The 18,661-nt window shown below is 43.8% G+C and overlaps 1 protein-coding gene across 1 annotated transcript in view; it reads left to right on the forward strand.

The window, feature by feature from the left end:
* CFAP74 (cilia and flagella associated protein 74) overlaps positions 1 to 18,661 on the forward strand; it is a 100,718-nt gene that overhangs the window by 50,575 nt on the left and 31,482 nt on the right. Inside the window, exons 16-20 of the mRNA XM_019541291.1 lie at positions 4,124 to 4,297; positions 7,184 to 7,358; positions 11,148 to 11,260; positions 12,231 to 12,353; positions 13,667 to 13,788. Coding sequence (XP_019396836.1) covers positions 4,124 to 4,297; positions 7,184 to 7,358; positions 11,148 to 11,260; positions 12,231 to 12,353; positions 13,667 to 13,788 — 707 coding nt within the window. The remainder of the gene's footprint in view (positions 1 to 4,123; positions 4,298 to 7,183; positions 7,359 to 11,147; positions 11,261 to 12,230; positions 12,354 to 13,666; positions 13,789 to 18,661) is intronic.

Here is an 18,661-nt window from a genome sequence, read left to right on the forward strand (position 1 = left end):
CCACAGTCTCCCCACAATTCACCCACACCTACCCACACACCCCATGGCCCCCCACATCTCTCCACAGGCACCCACATCCCCCCTTTCTATCCCTCTCCTACGAACTCCACACCCCCCCAGAACACACCCTGCATACTCAGCTGCCAGACTGGATGAGACCTGCTGGCAGGAGCTGTGGCTGCAGGGGCATTTGTCCCCACATCCTGGTTAGTGAAGGGGCCACAGGTTGTTCTAACTGCTCTATGGTAAGAAAACCAAAGGCAAACAGCAAAACATAGGTATTTAGAATTCATTTTATTATGATGATAGAGACACTGGTAGGCTTCCAAATTGCTTTAACACTGTAGATATATCAATAAAACGTTGCCAAGCTGATCTCTGTCTCTCTCTCTTTATATATATATAATGGTTTTTTGTTTTAATTGTGGAGGAACATGGATTTCAGGGTATTTTACAGAGTGTGTGAGGGTGGGTGGTGCACACTTCGCCGTACCCACTGCCTCCCCGCGTCGGGACTGCTTCCCTGTAGCTAAGAGTCACTCACCTGAGGGTTGCATGCGTCCGGTTTGCCTGCCACAACTTTGATTGTAATCCGGTTCAGTGTTGTTTGTCTGGCACGTATCAGTCCAAAAGTGAGACTCCTTGACTCTCAAGGTCCTGCATCAATGGGGGCTCCTCCACCCCTATACCCTTGCCCGTGTCACCAGTAAGTGACTGCCTATCCGGGCAGGTCACCCGTCAGTACGTCACTTAAAATGTCCGCAAAAGAAACATAAGGTCAACACAAAGTTTACAGCCAGGGATTCTCTAGAGCAAGGAGGGTGCTTTGCCCTCCGCAAGCTCCTTGTTATTACCCTATCTGCTGTGGGCATTAGCACCCTTTTCTGCAGCCCTCTCTGGGCTCTTTGGCCCTCTCCATGGCTTCCTCAAGCCACTTAATCCTTTCGAGTACCGGCAAGCCCCTTCGTCTTCTGTGAGTGCCCTTACGCTATGGTATATACGGCTCCCGGCTCCTGCTGGGTCCAGCTGCTCCCAGCAGCGTCAAACAGTCCGCGGCTTTGCCGAGCCCATTGACCCGACTCCCAAGCCCTGTTGGGGCTTACCCTTACCTCACCAGGTTCTGCAGTGCCTCAGGACGGTACACCTCTGCCTGAAGGTGCTCCCACAGGTCTCGGCTTCCCCGCGGCTTTCTTCCGGTTCCGCTTCCCCCCCCTCCTGGCACCGGGGTCTCCTTTGTGTTGGCCCTCGCCGTCCAGGCCCCGCCTTCTTCTGCGCACCTGGGAAAGGTGAGTTTGTGCCCTGCGTTCTGGGATTGAGTATGGGAACTTACCGCGGTTGTGCCGGGGCGGGAAACCTCGGAGCCCGCCCGCTCCTACACTCTCTCACAGAGTGACTTTGGGATTTTTTTATCAGGGATTTTTCAGTTTTCAAATGGGGAACACCTGAATTCCTGCTAGGGAGGCAAGTAGCAGGACCCAGGCAGAGGAACCTGCTCAGAGCTGGCACTTTGGACCCAGCTAGAGGTGGCTGACCTTCTGGCCAGTAGGGGCCAGGAGGACATGCTTTGACAGTTAAAGTAGGCCACCACACTAGGAACATCTTCCAGGCAATAGCTGCCTAGATGGCTGGGCAGATGTCACATGTGGCAGTAGTACCGTGCAAAGGCCAATTGCAGCCACAGCCCACTGGCAGCTGGCCCAGAGGGGCAGATGCCTCTACTGGCTGTGCAGTCCCCATCCAGGTCTGGCAAGTGGCAGCAGGTCACAGCCAGGCAGCAGCTCCCACTGCCAGACTGCTGCAGTACGTAAAGGGTGCAGGGAACTCTCAGGGCTGCTTCAGTAGTCCATCTGGCACAAGGGGTAGTGTCCCCAGGTACCAATTGGCCAGTCCCCAGAAGCTCCTGAGAGTGAGTAGCCCTGAGTTACTTGCCAGGGCAGCTTTTTGTACTGATGGGGCCGAGACAGGGCAGCTTTTTAAACTGCTGGGGCAGCACAAGTGCTGGCCCTGGTCTCTAGCTCCCCCTGGCTGCAGATCCAGAAGGAGCCAGGCAGGGTTATTTTGCCCAAGTGGCACAATTTGCCCCACACCAAAGTGAATGTCTGGGCACGTGCGCTGAGGCAAAAAGCCACGGCTCAAGTTTACACCGCTTCTATTTAAGCTGCTGCAAGCACACATGCTTGCATGTGTGGACATGCCCAAAGAGATCATAAAATGAAGCAAAAATAATCAGTTGTGCTAAAAAGCAGAATAAGAAAATAGAAACTGTAAAAGGAAATTCAGTATGCTTTTCAGTAAGCCCAAATTTATAAAGCACTTAAGTATGTACTTAATTATAAATACAAGAGGAGTCCCATTGACTTGAGTAGTACTTCTTGTGTACCGGGATGTGTGATGTAATGCTGCTGCACAGTAGTAATGAACTGCTGCGCAGTCAGCATCACAGAAAAGCCATTTGATGATGCTACTGCACAGCAACTACTGCACAATAACAACTGCACAGTCAGTGTCTCGTGTAGACGCGGCCCTTGTATACCAAAGCTTGATCCTGTCCTCAACTGCTTTGCTGAATTGCTAAGGAAAATCAAGATGAACACTGCATTACAGTCTTAAAAGCAAGCACTCCAGGGCTTTGACAGACTGTCAGAGGAGCAGCTATTACACCTTCAGGATCCGCACCACTGTTTTGCACAGTTCATGTATTATGCTATGGAACAGACAATTTGCTGGCAGAAACTTTGATTTGTACAAGTGCACGGTGTCTGTTGCTTTTCTTCAGCAAAAGTTCTCAAGGGACATGTTTCTTGGTTTAGTTTTCCAAACAGACAAAACACCCTTAGATCCCACCATCTCTCCTTTTCATTTAAAACTATTTTAAAAGTTTAAAACTTGCTGATTTTTTTTTCTGGTGAATGAATATCTGTATTAAATATTGCTTCACTGCTTGACCTAGCAGCTCTCCCTGACTTGGCAGCAAATTGCCAGTAAATAATTTGTCTAATAAATCAGTTGCTACATATTTGCTACTTAAATATCAAATTTAGTAACACAAAATACCTGCAAGAATATATCCAAATGATCGTGAAGTATTTTACATGTAACTTTGAGTATTGTACATATGACTTAGCAATACCAAATGATCAGATCTCTTCTATCTTGGATTCAGTGATTTTTCCCCCCGCCCCGGGCCATAACAAGTGCAGACATTTTCTGTTGCACATGTTTGCATTCCTTGTCATCTGAGATATACTATGGATCTTTGCTTTGTATATTGTGGTTCTTTGCTTTGTGCTTGCTTCCTTTAAAGTTGCCTCTTGCAAACTGGAATTGTTTCCATTCCTGTTAGATAAAGCTCAGTAAGAAGAAAGAAAAAGTTATGAACTAGAAACTTTAAATTTTAACTAATAGTGTGTATATTGTATGAAGTGAATGTATTCTGCATATCTTAAAAGTGAGAGGGAATCAGCTCACTGTGGTCCACTAGCAAATGGCCAAGTAACAAGCTCCACAAATCAAGTCATCTTCACTACCTGTATACCTGAAATTATTTCATATGCCCCTTCTGACCCACAATTTAAGTACAACATTAGTGGAAATTCAATCTGTATTAATCAGTTAATGTAGGGGTAAAACCACTCTACACCAAGTAACGAAATAGGATCTGTTATAAATGGATCTTCAGTTGATGCAAGACATTAGACTCTGCTCTTTACAAACATTGTACCAGCAAGATGATTCACATTTGTGTGATAAAAGAGGAACAACAGGACTAAATACTGTACTGTATTTACATCATTGTATAAATTCAGAATAATTCCCTTAATTTCAGTGGAGTTACCCCATATTTACAAGCTGATGTAATCAGTCACAGTATTTGGCCCACTGTTTCTGGTGTCATATAACAGAGAGAAAGGGAGGTTGCTTGCTTTAATAAGAATTTGTTGTTCAAATGAGTTGGATTCTATACAAGAGACAGAAGAGTGCCCATAATTTGTGTCATTATTTGACATTGTCTTTGAAGTGTTAATAAGAACTTTTAAGTCTTATGCTCGAAATGGTAGATGTTCATTTAATTGACATTACCAACTATCTAGGACAGCAGTAATTATAGTTTTTCTCCTTACAGCTGGCACTAGATAAAGAGCTCATTGACTTTGGCACTCATGTGGTGGGAGAGACAATTTCACGGACCATCACCTTGACAAACCGCGGAGCTTTGGGAACAAGATTCAAACTACAAATGTCAGCAGGTGACAGCGGTACATGCACAACAGCAACAAAATCGTCCCTCAGAAGAGTGGTGGGTCCAAATGCATTTCATCATTGTGATTTAGACACTCTAACTAGGAAAGCTTGGTAGAGGTTTTGGTGTTAGCAATACTGTATGTTTAGCAATACTGTATGACTGTGACTTTCCTAGTTGTATAGGAAAGAAAGCTTGGAATAGTCATACAGTATTGCTAACACCATGCATTGAAAAACAATGATCCAGCCCCCTAAAATTATTAGATTGGCTTAAGAATCATAATCAAATGTTAATACATTTAGGAGGTTGAATATAATCAGATAACCTTTTCCTGGTTTTTTTCTACAACCACAAGAGCTAAAAACACTTACAGAAATTCTTACAAGATCAATAAAAATTGCTGGAGCTGGGGCTTCAAAAAAACTCCAAACAAACCAGCAACTATCACAAAACTAGTAATAAAATCATCAGAGTTGGCAAAACTGGCATATGAGTCTCATGTAAAACTCAATTTATTGAAAATTCCTAGTGGAAAACAATTACTGTTATTGACAAGTTGTTAATATGTAGAGAACAGGCTCTTCAAACTAAGAGTTACATTCAGTCAGTTTGGATGCCTGAAAACATTTTCAAAAGTAGTTCATTAAAAAAATTTAAAGAGAGAAATAAAAAAACCGAGTGCTGAAGTGGGTTCAAGTGATCAGGGAGTGATGTATGCTCAGTGTCTGAGCCAACCCCCATACCCTGCATGAAACCAGTGTTGTGCTATCAGGTAGTCCCTATGGTCGTTGTTACGGTGTCTGAAGCACGTAAACAGAATAAGTGAAGGAAGGAAGCACAGAACCCAGAAATGCTGATTCCTAATCTGTTGCTCTGCTAGATATTTCTGGAAATGTGGAACAATTATGGACAGTAATAGAAATCTGCTTAGTTAGAAACACTTTTAGAGTGGGATTGGTTCTTTTTAAGAAGATTGAATAGACCCAATCTGAAATCAGATTAGTTTTGTGTTTTGGACCAAAGATTTTTCCAGAGCAGTTGTGGGGTAGTACTTCATGCCCTGTAATTGCTGTCTTGATTAACACCATTGTTATAAATGTGACTTTTTAAAGTCCTGCAGTAGTTGAATCTACTGTAGTTGTGCGGATGTTCTCTCCCTGTCAAAGCACATGTATGGAGGGTGACTTTTCATTTAGTATTCAAATGGTTCTTTATAAACAAAGAGGAAGTATAAGGATATTTAATTCTATGTTTTTCTAGTTTTTATCTGCTTATTTTGATTATTGAAATGTAATTGGCTCCAAGAAATATCGAAACTCCCTGCTCAGGAAAGTAATCCCATGTGAATCTAAAGAAAGGGACTGACCGTCCATAGAGAAGACTGTATTAAACCCTGTATACAATTGCTGAGCTGATTGTTCATCATGGATTTCAGCTTTAATATTGTCATCACTTTAAAGTATGAATCGTATAAGAAAAGTGACTTTTGACAAATTCCAGCTTCTAAATCCACAGTTTCTTCTTTGTTTTCTGTCATAACTACTTTGTTGACCAAAGCCTATTTTTATGACTTGTGAATTCCAGTTAGCATTTCAAATCCAAAATAATGTAAAGAGCAAGGCCAGCTCATCAGTCACATAATTACCCAGTGTCAAATGCATAATCTTTATTATTGGAAAGCAGGGCTGTGTGAAGCTTTGGTCCCTGATTCAATTTGGTGGAGATTTGGCCTGATTTGGTGGCTGAATCTCTGAATCTGAACCGAATCAGAGGACCCTTTAATCTCTCCGAATCAAATCAGAAACCTCCAAATCAATTCAGAGAGATTTGGACATTAGACAACTTTAAATGTTTTTTCTGCATACCTCTAGGTAGCAGATGGCTGTGAATGCTGCAGTGCTGGGACACATGGAGCGTCCCACAGGAGCATGGGAGGCTCTCCAGTGTGCTTGGCAGCAGACCTGGAAGTGGACCAGAAGCACTTTCGGTCCACTTCCAGGTCTGCCAGGGAGTGTGCTCCCCCCACCCCTGCACTCTTCCGGCTTGGTGACTGGTGCCTCCTGGGTCTGGGGTGGGGCACCCAGGGTCCCCCCATGGCCGATCACCAAGCTGGAGGAGTGTGGGGGAGGGGGGGCCCTGTGCACTCTACGGCAGACCCGAAATCGGGCCAGAAGTACTTCCAGTCCACTTCCTGGTTCACTGCCAAACACGTAGAGGGCCCCCCCGCACTTCTGTGGGACACTCCATGTGCCCCAGCATCACAGCAATCATGAGCCATGCCTGCTACCTCAAGGTATGTAGAAAAATATTTTAAAGCTGTGTCTATGCCCAAATCGTTGATTCTCCGAATCAGCACTGACTCTTCAGATTCAGATTCAGCCAAATCAAATCAGGGACAATGATCTGAATCAATGAGTCAAATCACTGTCTCGGATTTGGGCTGAATCTGAATCGAATAGGGCCTGTTTCACACACCCCTACAGGAGAGAATCACAAAGAGTCACAGACAAGTCAAGGGATGCTTGACTCAGATCCCAAGCTGAATTTATAAGCTTAGACAAATTTAAAAAAAAACATAGTTATTTGGTTTATTTCAGGAGACTTGTTATGAAGTCTTTGAAAGGGAATAAACATAAAATGTTGCATAATCAATACACCAAAGTCACTTTCTGAATGCTATCACTTCTTAACGAGTGAACTACTTCAGTTGCCTTTTTATGTAGTAAAAATTGTACTACATTACCAATAAACTCTAGTATTAAAGTTAGCAGTCTTTCTGCAAAGCACAGTGCCTTGTCTCAACAAACAATACAGTCATAATTACTATATAAGTCTACTTTCCTTTTTAAAATGGCAGATAGAATTGGAGGTATAAGCAAATAAAGGTTTACATCATGATTGACTACATTTTAAAATTCTTTCTATAAATATTTTAACTAGATTAGTCCAACACTGGATGGTGTCATCTCTGAAGAGAGGGATAGCAGCAGTCCTATGGGATCTGTGTTTGAAAAGAAGGAACAAGTTTCTCCTGATCAGACAGATGAAACTATCAGATGCTTAAGTCAGCCTGAGAGCCAGAAGACCAAAACAAGCCTGGATAGTAGCTGTACAAGTAAGACTCTGATTTACAAAATAACAATACATATCTTAAGGCCAAACATTTTCTGTTTCTAAGAGTTTCCTGTAGTAAGCTATAGCACTCAGATACGTGGCAGACTTGCCCAGTGAATGACACAATTACTAGGCCTGTGTGAAGCAGCTAGTATTTGCTTCAGATTTGGCTGATTCGGGGGACAGTTATTCGACTCGGTGATTTGAATCAGTGTCCTGAATCAATTTGGCCAAATCTGATTCAAAGGAGTCAGTAGGTAAACTTCTGCTCTCCCAGCCCCTCTATGGCTGCCCCCCCCCGGGCCCAGCTCTGGCCCTTTAATTAAAAAAAAAAAAAAAAAAAAGCCCCAACTCAGTGGCTCCTGCCAGGCAGGGGGCAATCCCTGCTGCACCACACTGTGTGGGGGGGCTCTGCCACAAGCCCCTAGAAACCCCGAGGCCACTGCAGCAACCAGTGAGTGGGGGCTTTTTTTTTTAAAAGGCCAGGCGGGACAGCCATGGGGGGTGGGGATGGAAAAGTGGGTGGGGGCTGGGGAGCAGGCAGGGGATGAGGCCTGGCAGGAGTCCCTGAATGGTTCCCTCCCTCCCCTCCTTCAGCCCCCCCTCCCCCAGCATGGAGTCCAGGTCCAGCTCCATTCTGCAGCACGTAAGGACTGCCTGAATAGCTGAAACTCTCCAAATCTTTTCCGAATTGATTCAGAGAGCTTCGAATCGATGTGGACCTTTTAATTGGTCGCCTGATTCCATTTGGATTTGGAGCTTCGGGCACCGAATTGGGCCAAATCTCCTCCAAATCAAATCAGCACCTGAAGCTTTGCACAACCCTAACAATTACCATTGTAGTACTAGTAGTAGTAATATAGTATGTTTTTATTTTAAAGTTTTCTCAACCCAAAGGTATCCAGGCAGCTGACAAAAAAGAGAATTGTGCCAGCACAGTTTTTTTTAGATCGGTTTTGATATATTACCCCAGCTGCCCCAGCTTGTCAACAACTCAGCATCAAACAAAAACTACACAAAATCCAGCTAGATTTTTCCACAGAGACTTTAAAATTGTTATCATTGTTCTTGCCTCAGGAATTGAATACCTACCTTTCAGAAGACAAATCCGCATGACAGTTCTATTTTTACAACCTACAATTTTAGGAACAAAGTGACATAAAGATGAACCTCTTAGACATTTTTCCTCTCATCTTTTAATCTTTTCTTTGTGCTTAATAAGATTGGGAGAAAAGATTTATATCTGGCAATGCAGATATTGAGAAGCTAAGTGTTCCCATTCATGCTGGTCATTAAGTTATTCTGATCAAAAGAAACTGTTCGTCAGCCTAGTGACAGATGAAAAAGGCTGAAGTACTCATTGCCTTTTTTACCTCAGTCTTCACAGGCAAGGTCAGCTCCCAGACTACTGTACCTGGCAGCACAGTTTGGGGAGGAAGTGAGCAGCTGGCAGTGGCAAAAGAACAGTTAGGGACTATTTAGAAAAGTTGAATGTGTATCAGTCCATGGGGCTGAATGCGATACACTGGAGGAGGTTTATGGAATTGGCTGATGTGATTGCAGAGCTGCTGGCCATTATCTTTCAAAACTCATGGCAGGTAGGAGAGGTCCCAGATGATTGGAAAAGGGCAAATATAGTGCCCATCTTTAAGAAAGAAAGAAGGAGGATCCAGAGAACTACAGACGAGTCAGCTTTACCTCAGTCCCTGGAAGAATCATGGAGCGGATCTTCAAGTAATCCATTTCTAAGTGCTTGGAGGAGAAGAAGGTGATAGGAAAAACTTTCTCACCAGGACAGTAGTAAAGCACTAGAAAGGCTACCCAGAGAGGTTGTGGACTCTCCATCCTTGGAGGTTTTTAAGACCCAGCTAGACAAAGCCTTGGCTGGAATGATCTAGTCGGTGATGGTCCTGCTTTGAGCAGGGGGTTGGACTAGATGACCTCCTGAGGTCCCTTCCAGCCCTAATTTTCTGATTCTATGATTCACATTTTTTTAAAATCAAAATATTTGGATTTTATATTTGGAACTTGATGGGTTTTGTTAGAATTCTTATATTTTGTTAGAGTTACAGTGCTCTCTCCACACCAGTGATTCTCAAAGTGTCACAGCACCTTGGGGTGCCTTGAGATCCTTTCAAGAGTGCCACACAATGTTAGCACTGCTGGTGTGCAAATAGTATTCACATCATAAATTCTGAGATTTCAAATAGGAATCTTTAGTGTTCAAAACATTCTGACTTATTGGGATCTTTTAGTTATTTACAGCATAGAAATTGCTCAGTTTTTCCTCTTTTTGACAATGAAAAATAACAAAGTCCTATACTTTCCAAAGTATATTTTGAGTTTAAAGAAGGGTGCCTTGAGTCTAAAAAGGTTGAGAACCACTGCTCTATACCATACAGCATCTGCAAGTTGTCTTTCAGATGACATCTTAAAAACTGAGATTTTATCTGCTCTCCATGTCATGCAGAAATCCCATTACATTTTTTAGGGTCAATCAAAATTACCTTTCCTCCAATTGCTGTGAAGCATGTCATCACCAATTAGTAACTGACACCCAGTCCTTTCATACTATATACACAGATAGATGGTAGGGCTGTGCAAAATTTTGCCAACCATTTTGTTCCGACACTGTTTCAACTAATTTTGAGGTTGAAAAAGCAAAATCGGAATGAAACAAAGGCCCTCAAAATAGCCTCAAAACAAAACAAGGCTGATTAAAATGTTTCAAAAGTCAAAATGTTTTGCCCATAGGCTGGGGATGGGAAGTCAGTCCAGCTGGGCTAATTTCCTATCCCCAGCATAAGATCCAGCAGCGGGCAGAAGGCAGCCCAGCTGGGCTTCTTCCACGTCCCCCATGCTACGTCACACTGGGGGCAGGTGCTGGGCTGACTCCCTATCCCCAGCAAAACTCAAAATAGCATCAAAACAGCCTTTCTGTTTCGACAGAATGGAACAACTGTTTTGACTCAAAATGAAATTTGATACAAAACACTGTTCTGTTGAACTGCAATGTAGTGCAGGGGGTGAGGAAGCAGCACAGCTGAGCTGTCTCCCATCCCGGGCACAATGTAGCGCAGGGGACTGGGAAGCAGCCCTTCTGGGTTGCCTCCCACCCCCAGTGAAACTCGAAAGAGAGTCGAAACAGCTTTTCTGTTTCGATGGAACAGAACAGCTGTTTCAACTCAAAATGAAATTCAATATGAAACACTGTTCCATCGAACCATCAAAACTGAAGGCGAAACAGAATGGTGCCGTTTTTCACACAGCCCTAATGGATGGAGTTACTTTGGGGTCCTTCTGGAGCAAAGATGCCATATGAAGCAAAACTATTTATTATTGTACCTGTACTGAAAAAGCTTCATCTTTGGGTGGACATTAAGCGGCACACTGTACAGTACAGATCCTCTTGAATGCATTACCTCACTGTTCTTCTGCTCATCGTACTCCCGCTTAGATTGACCCCAGTTCAAGGTCTCTGGTTGGACCCAGTTTCCATTGGTACTACCATGGTTTCAATCACATTTACATTCCACTGGAGTACTGAACTGCTTCCAGGAGTGGAAGATCCTTCAGTCAAGATGATGGACCTTCTTCTGGACTAGAACAAGCCATAGACCATGTATTCTCATAAACAAACAAAAATCTCTCTCTAGAGCCATGGTAGGCCCACTTAAAGGCCTGTAAGAGCTGATTTGCATGCAGTATTCCCCAAAAGCCAATAGACTCAGGCTGTGATATATTTCTCAGTCAGTATATACCTGTAGTACTCTCTCTTTTTTTCTCTTAGAACAATTCAGTCAAGATGCACTGATCCCAAAGGCAGATCTGGAAGCAAAAAATATACAAAGCCCACTGGAACCTCTACCTGAAGAATCACCACTTGAAATTATATTGGGCAAGGTAATGAATTTGTTGAGATGCCCAAGCATTCAGCTAGTCTTAATTTTACTGAGCAAGACCAATTTCTGAATATGGCCAAATTTTACACTCCTTACTTAAGCAAAACTTCTCTTAGCTTCAGTGGAAGGAGTTGGTTTATGACTGACAAACCGTGACAGGCCCATCAACTGTCATCATAGAATATCACAGTCAATACTTAAAATAAACCATATTATTATGGAAGGGAAGGGGTGTTCTGTCAGGAAGGATTCTACACACAGTTTTATTCTTTCAGTCTTGAAATCAGCTGCTTTCTGTTTTCTCTATCTTTTAAAATACATAATTAAACCAAAGTGTGTTGTGACGAGACGTGGGGATTTTGTTCCATCCCCTTTCACAGATTCACTACTATTTTCATGCAATTTGAAAAAATTCTTACCAACTAATATTTGTGCCTTCCCCAAAGCTAGGGCCTTTTTCAGTCTAGAAGGTTGGAAAAGGGGGTTAAAGTGAAATTTGTTCAGACAGGAAATAAAGGGAATCAACAACTAGTGGCAATACAGCTACTGAGAACAGGTTGTGCTTGGTGATGTGGAGGGATGGACAAGGTTTCAGATTTGAGTGAGTATGACAGGAGATGTCCAATATTCTTCTCAGCTGCTGGAAAAATGGGAACATAGAATAAAGAAGAAAAACTCAAGCAGCCACGTACATTGTGGCTAAGAATTATGCAAGATTTTGAACTGCCTCTGGAAAATAAAGCACGTGGCATCTCAGATGAAGCCTTCAGCTTCCTGTAGGAAGGAACTATTGCTAATGCTTTTCTCTTGGGTCAGCGTAGTGCATTCATTTTGACAAAGGAAATATCTATGTCATTGAAAATACATTTACAAAAGCATTCTGCTGATCCAATGCTACAGGATTTTATTGCTAGGTACAGTAAAATAACCAGATTTTAATGAAAGGATTTTTGTTTTATTTTCTTCCTTAGGTTACAGAAGGTGAAATTGGACCCTTTAGCTCAGTCAAACTTCAAGTTATTTTTCTTCCAGCCATTCCTGGGGAAGTTCAGGCAGAATTTGTATTTACATTTGACAACCAAAACTCCAACCCAGTGAGTATTTCTTGTGCTGATTCTACACACTTGGAATCTTTCTCCATGTAATAAGAACGACATAGGATTGGGAGGTGGGGATAAAACCATGGGAAAAGTTACAAAAAATAAGTGTATGGTAGTTATTCTAAGAAAGAAGAGCAAGCCTAGGGATGTACTGTGAAATTGAAGATAACAGATTTGAGAAGGCTACATGGTCCCTCTATTTATGGAGTATTACTGTTGCTCTTATGCTTACTGGTGATTCTCAACTTTCTTTACAGACAAATCACCTCCTCTGATATCTCAGTTCTACTCTAGCATTGGAACAGATTAGTGACAACTGGGGCTAATGAAAAATCTAGTTGCCACTATAGCATATTATAATTTAGCATTTTTGTTTTGGCCCAAACTGTGCTTGGAGGCTGCTTTAAGAAGCTTACCAGAAAATCTGCATTTTGCAGGAAGCTCAAAAGTCCCCCAAAGTACCCTGAAGTTTGCAAAGGGATTGCTCAACAAAACGAGCTATAGCAGGATAGTCCAGGTCTTCATAACATTATGGGTAGGCTTCTTCCAACCCTGAGAGCTCTGTTGGGGTCTGGGTTGAATCATCTGGCAGGGGTCACTGTGATAACACCTGTACTCTGTGCCTTTACTGTAACTGTCCATTGGATAAACAAAACTGAAGTCTCTAGAGCTGTTTTATTGTAGTGCTAAATTCAGTTTAAGACATGGAGGGCACCTATACTTCAGCCCCAAGACTTCTCCAGTGTGCTGGAATTCCAGTGCATTGGAGCAGACATGATTAATCAAGTCTGCGTCTTGTGTATCAGTGTCTCCGCACTTAAAAATATTGGTGGGGGCACTTGAACTAAAGCTCACTGAATGCCATTTTTAAGCGCAGGGGCACTGATACAGAAGATGTGGCGGCGCTTTAATTAGAGTGGCTCTTGGAGCTGCTCTAATTAAAGCGCCACTCCCCCACCTCCAGAGCATGTGTGAAAATGCCTGGTGATTTTACACTTTCTAAAATACTGTTGAACTACCAGGGACAGCATAACATTCCTCTACAGCTTCTGGTACAGAATCCCTGATAGCAGACAGGCAAAAACCAGTATAGCTGATGTTCATTAGAATAGCAAGCAACCTGAAAAATTATAATATATAAAGGTTTTGCCTCCTTTATTCTAATAAAATAGTTAAAATATTAAATAATAGGATATAGTGCTGTACTGTAGGTTGTCAGTATAAACTCTACTCTTCATAATGATCTATTAGGATTTTGAGTGACAGTACGAAGTAACTTTGTTGATTTTTTTTTTTTTTATATGCAGCTGTTCTTTACTGCCATTGGTGTTTCTGTTGATGTGCCAGTTTGGGTAACAAATCCAAATGTTGATCTAAAGATTTGTATGTATGACAGACTATATCAGGACTGTATCATCATTCAAAGCAGGTGAGTTACTCAGTAATACATTTGTGATTGGTTTGGGGTTTTTTAATCTAACAAAATAATGGTATCATAAGTCACTTGAGTGAGAAGTAAAAACGTCAAACATCATTTTCTTAAGCCTGGTGGAGCTCCCAGAGATAGCCACATCCCCTTTCCTCTCCTCAGGGCCAAGACAAACTCTTTTCCCCTGAGGGGCTGCACTGGGGCCAGCCTGCCCACTGCCTCCCTTCATGTGGCCAAATGGTGCCACTGTGCCTGCCCAGGCACCAGGATGGGAACACCAGCTGGATCCAGCTTATGGATGAGCTGGGCACTTCCAGTCCAGCCCACCAGGCAAAAAGGTTGAGCACCACTGCTGTAGTATAAGCACTGTTCAGATCTAGACAAAGCAATAATATTTTTAACTGATTTCTGGTTGGCTTTAGCTCAATATGGAGGGAACTGATGGCAGATGGCAGAGAAGAAAACAAACTTTGCAATCAAATAGAGTTAACTGTTTGACACAGATTTACAGAAAGAATCCCCAGTATTGAACAGAATCCATAAACTGTGTACAGACAGATTCTCCAAATTCTTACAATCATATTTAGAGATATTAAATAATAGGCTTTTGGCAGCCGTTACACTTAAAGTATGATTAAGTTAATCATGTCTTAAGCAGTAATCCCACTACTTGTTCATACAATTAATGGTGTCATAAAAACATAAAAAATATAAAAATATACACAAACATATTTGCAATAACTTCATGGCTGGTTCCCATTGCAGCTTAAATTGAACATATGACCAGTGCCAATCAGCTGAAAAGTTCACCCAGCCTGGGGTGCATGAGAGCCTTAAAGGGCTCTGGCATGATCCTGTGGCTGGGAACAGCAGTCAGCTGATCAGCACTCTTGGTCAAGGGAGCATATCAAAGCCCTTCAAGCAAAGGACTTCAGTGCACTTCTGTGGCTGGGAAAGCCGATCTGATGACTGGTGCTCCCAGCCTCAGGAGCACTGGGCCCTTGCCTTACTTGCCTTACTACTTGCCAGTGCAGAGGAAGCCCAGGATCATGATTCTGGGCTCCCTCTGCCCTGGAAATAGGGTGCAGTTGGCATCTGATCACTAATTCAAATTATAACACCTCTTGCCATACACATGGCATGGCAGAAAGCACTATTGTTGGGATTGGGTATCAGATCCCATCACACCTTTAACTGAACATCTGTCAGCAGCCCCAGTGATCACTTGGTACTCTCATAATCTTGTTAAATAAAACATCGTTAGACTCTAATCAGAACTTCAGAATCTTTTTGCTCCTGCCCTGAATATACAGACTTCCAATTTAATTCATTCTGTAGTATCTTCTGCTGTTTTTTTTTTTCCCCACTCTTCTCCTTAGTAACATAACTAGGGGTAGGCAAGAGGGGCACCCACCCTGGGTACCATGTTATGAGGGATGCCACAATTTCCCCCTCTGCCCCCGTGAAGTTCCTGCCCCAGCAGTAGCAGCAGCCCCATTGTTTACCCCTGCTAAGAACTCCAAAACAGTCCCTGGATGCTGCTGCTGTCACCTTTAGAACAACAGCCATGGTTGGCAGTGTATGAGGCAGCAGCAGCAGCAGTAGCAGCAGCTTAGCCAGGGACTGTTTAGGAGTCCTCAGGAGGGGTAAGATTGCTGCGCCCTCCCCATCCCTTCCCTTGCCCCCACCCCCTGCTCTCACAATAGTGCCCCCTACTGCTTACTCTCAGTGTTTGCCCAGGGTACCAACTCCGCTTGTTATGCCATTGCTTCTCCCTTCGGTCCTTAATGCACATGCAGCCACAATGCACCAATACACAGCTACCTTAGTTGTCATCTCTACTGACTGAACTATGTCATCATTTTTCAGTTCCAGCACCTCTGAGGCGAGGTACCCTGGTTGGGCAGTGAGGGGAAAACTGCACTGCCCTTGTCTGTACTGTACCCATTCCACACGTGAAAAGCTTCAGTTGCTAGTGCTGGCAACTCAGCAGATTTCATGAGCTCTAAATTTACATGCTAAGTTTTAGGGAGGTCAGAACGTTTAATGTCTTTCATTTATACACCAGAGTCTTCTTGTGATACGTCTTGGTGGTGTTCTTCCTATGACTTTCACCTGGAGTTAGTCTGAGAGGCATGTCAGCACTGGAAGACAGCTTCAGGCCAGTTTTTCCTTGCTAGGTCTTTTAGGGACCTTGTAGGGTGCAAACAGATGCCATACAAATGTTGGTGGCAGCACAAGGTGCAAGTGAACAGATGTCTTTGCTCCTTGGCATGCTCTAGGTGCCCCAAAATGTTTGTGCAACCAAATATAGTCACAGTTTGTGATGCTTTATAGGGGAGGACATCTGTTCACTTATTGCACGCAATGGGAATTCCCTTGCAGGAATATATTTTTTTCGGCTTGTTTTCCCCATTTGCAGAAGCATGCCTCATGTCAGGGCACAGCACCTGGGGCTATTGTCCCGCAGGATTGGGCCCCAGGAGCAGTAGGGAGGGACCTTACCCTGTAGGACAGTGGCTCCAGCGACATCTGTTTCTGCTGATCAGTCAGATCAGCTTTGTTAGGTCACATCCCAACACAGCTGATGCTGCAACAAAAGCAATGTCTGTTTGTATCTTCAGTGCTCTGGTTTTATTAATATTCTAGAGACCCAGGCAATAGTTCTTTTTTTTCTGGAGAATAGCTATATGAGCCACTCTGTTAATTGACTTGCAGGTACTGGTTTTCTTCTGTCTATCTAACACACTTACTGGCAGCTACATGCTGAATGTTCCTATTTTAACAATCCCTTTGGTTTAGGTTCTATTTAAGTGCATGCTAATAGGATTGTTGTTTTTTACTATTTCTGTTAGAAGACATATATTCTAAACCTCTTACCAGAATTAGACACCGCTGAGATTTTTTGCAGTTGGAAAGAAATGAAAGCTGTTATCTCAGAAATTCAGCTTACAAATTTGACAAGCATGAGTTATGTAAGAGATTTTACTTAGTTTAGATAACCCACACCCAGGGACAAGATAAGTGCAGGGGCAGAATAACCTGTCAAATCAAACTGGTTTGCTCTGCCAGTGCAAATACCAAGTTTTAGGTGTTCCTAAAGGAAGGAGCTGTCAAGTTACTTAGTCCAGAACATAACCAAGCCAGTGAGAGCAATCCTACAAATGCTGTGCCTCTTCAAAATCCAACTGAGTTAAACATCCTTAATACATTGGAGACTGTCGTCAGCACCATAAGAAAATTGGGGCCCTAACTTATCCTCTCTATTTGAAATACATTGCCCCAGAAAACGATGGCTGAGCCAGTGGTTTTCAACCTTTTTATATTTGAGGCACCCCTCATTTGTCTTAAGGTACCCCTTGAAAAGTGTTAGGTCGTAGTTTTCACTCTTTTTTCATTATGGAAAAATAATAGGGCAATTTGTCTGTTGCAAAGAGCTTGGAACAAAATCTCAACAAGTCAGGAATGATGGATTCCTATTTGAAATCTCTGGGTTTATTATATGAATCATGTGTGCAACACCTAACAGTGCTGACATTGTGCTCACAGCACCCTTGAAAAAATCGTAAGGCACCCCAGGGTGCTGCAGTACTTGTTTGAAATCACTAGCCTAACAGAACATTTTCTTAGCTTCCTGTGTGCCACCTGCAGGTGCATATTGATAAAAGATTAGCAACATGATGGGCAATATCACTTTTTCATCAACATAACCTTTAGCCCTACAGAATTCCTTCTTTGGGAGGGATGAACGATAGGTTACAAATAGGGCTGTCAATTAATCGCAGTTAACGCGCACGATTAACACATTAATTGGTGTTCACATTATTTTTTTTTAACGCATTAATCACACATGTGATTTTGGAGCCCATGCCCGGGCTCTGCTCCAGTGCCAACACTGTTGCCTCTGAGCCACCCAGCAGGGCAGCAGTAGCAGTGCAGAGAAATGCAGGGCAGCCCAGGCGCAGGCTCCAGGCTGCTGCAGTGCGGGGGAAGGGGTGTGCACAGACATAGACACAGATGAGCAGCCATAAGCCTGCACATGGCCAGGAACACACCCCAGTGGCATGTAGAGCACTGTAGGGGAGAGGAGCATGGGGGACAGAAAAGGTGGGGGGTGCAGATCAAGGTGCCCACAGTGAGGGAGGGACTGAGGCAGGAGCTGGGGTGAATGGGGCAAGTCATGGGGTATGTGCCCCCCAGATTTGTGTGCAGGGCAGAGGTGGACTGTGGCTGGGAACTCTCTGTGCCATGCTGCATTTGCCCCAGAAGCCACACGCTGGCCGTGCCACGCGCCCACTGCCTGCCCGGCTGCAGGAGGCACGGCATGGCGGGGCACTGAGCTCACAGCACACAGCCCACCTCCACCCCATGCACAAATCTGGGGGGCACATGCCCCCATGCCTCCCCTGGGGGTGTACGCAGTGGTGGGAGCTGCGCTCCCCCCATACCTGGACCATGGCTCTGTCCCACAACTTGCCTAAGCCCCAGGGCTACATTCACCAAGCCCCTACCCCTGCCTCACTCCCTCCCTCACAGTGGGGACCTCAGTCTGCTCCCCGCCATCTCTTACCTCCCCGCATGCTCCTTCCCCTCTGCAGACTTACCCACTGGGCAGTATGTGTGTGTGTCTTTGTGTGCCTGTGTGTACCTGTTTGTACTCCCAAGCCACAGCACCCCCAGCCCTGCTGCCCCTCACTCCTGACCCACAGTACCCCAAATCCTGCCAGGGCATACAGGAACCCCATCCCCAGGCTCCAAATCATAGTTTCATAGTTGATAGGGTCAGAAGGGACCTGAGCAGATCATCTAGTCCGACCCCCTGCCATGGCAGGAAAGAGTACTGGGGTCAAACGACCCCAGCAAGGTGTTCATC

Source organism: Crocodylus porosus, unplaced genomic scaffold, assembly GCF_001723895.1.
Source record: "Crocodylus porosus isolate Cpor-Errol unplaced genomic scaffold, CroPor_comp1, whole genome shotgun sequence".
NCBI classification, from domain to species: Eukaryota; Metazoa; Chordata; order Crocodylia; family Crocodylidae; genus Crocodylus; species Crocodylus porosus.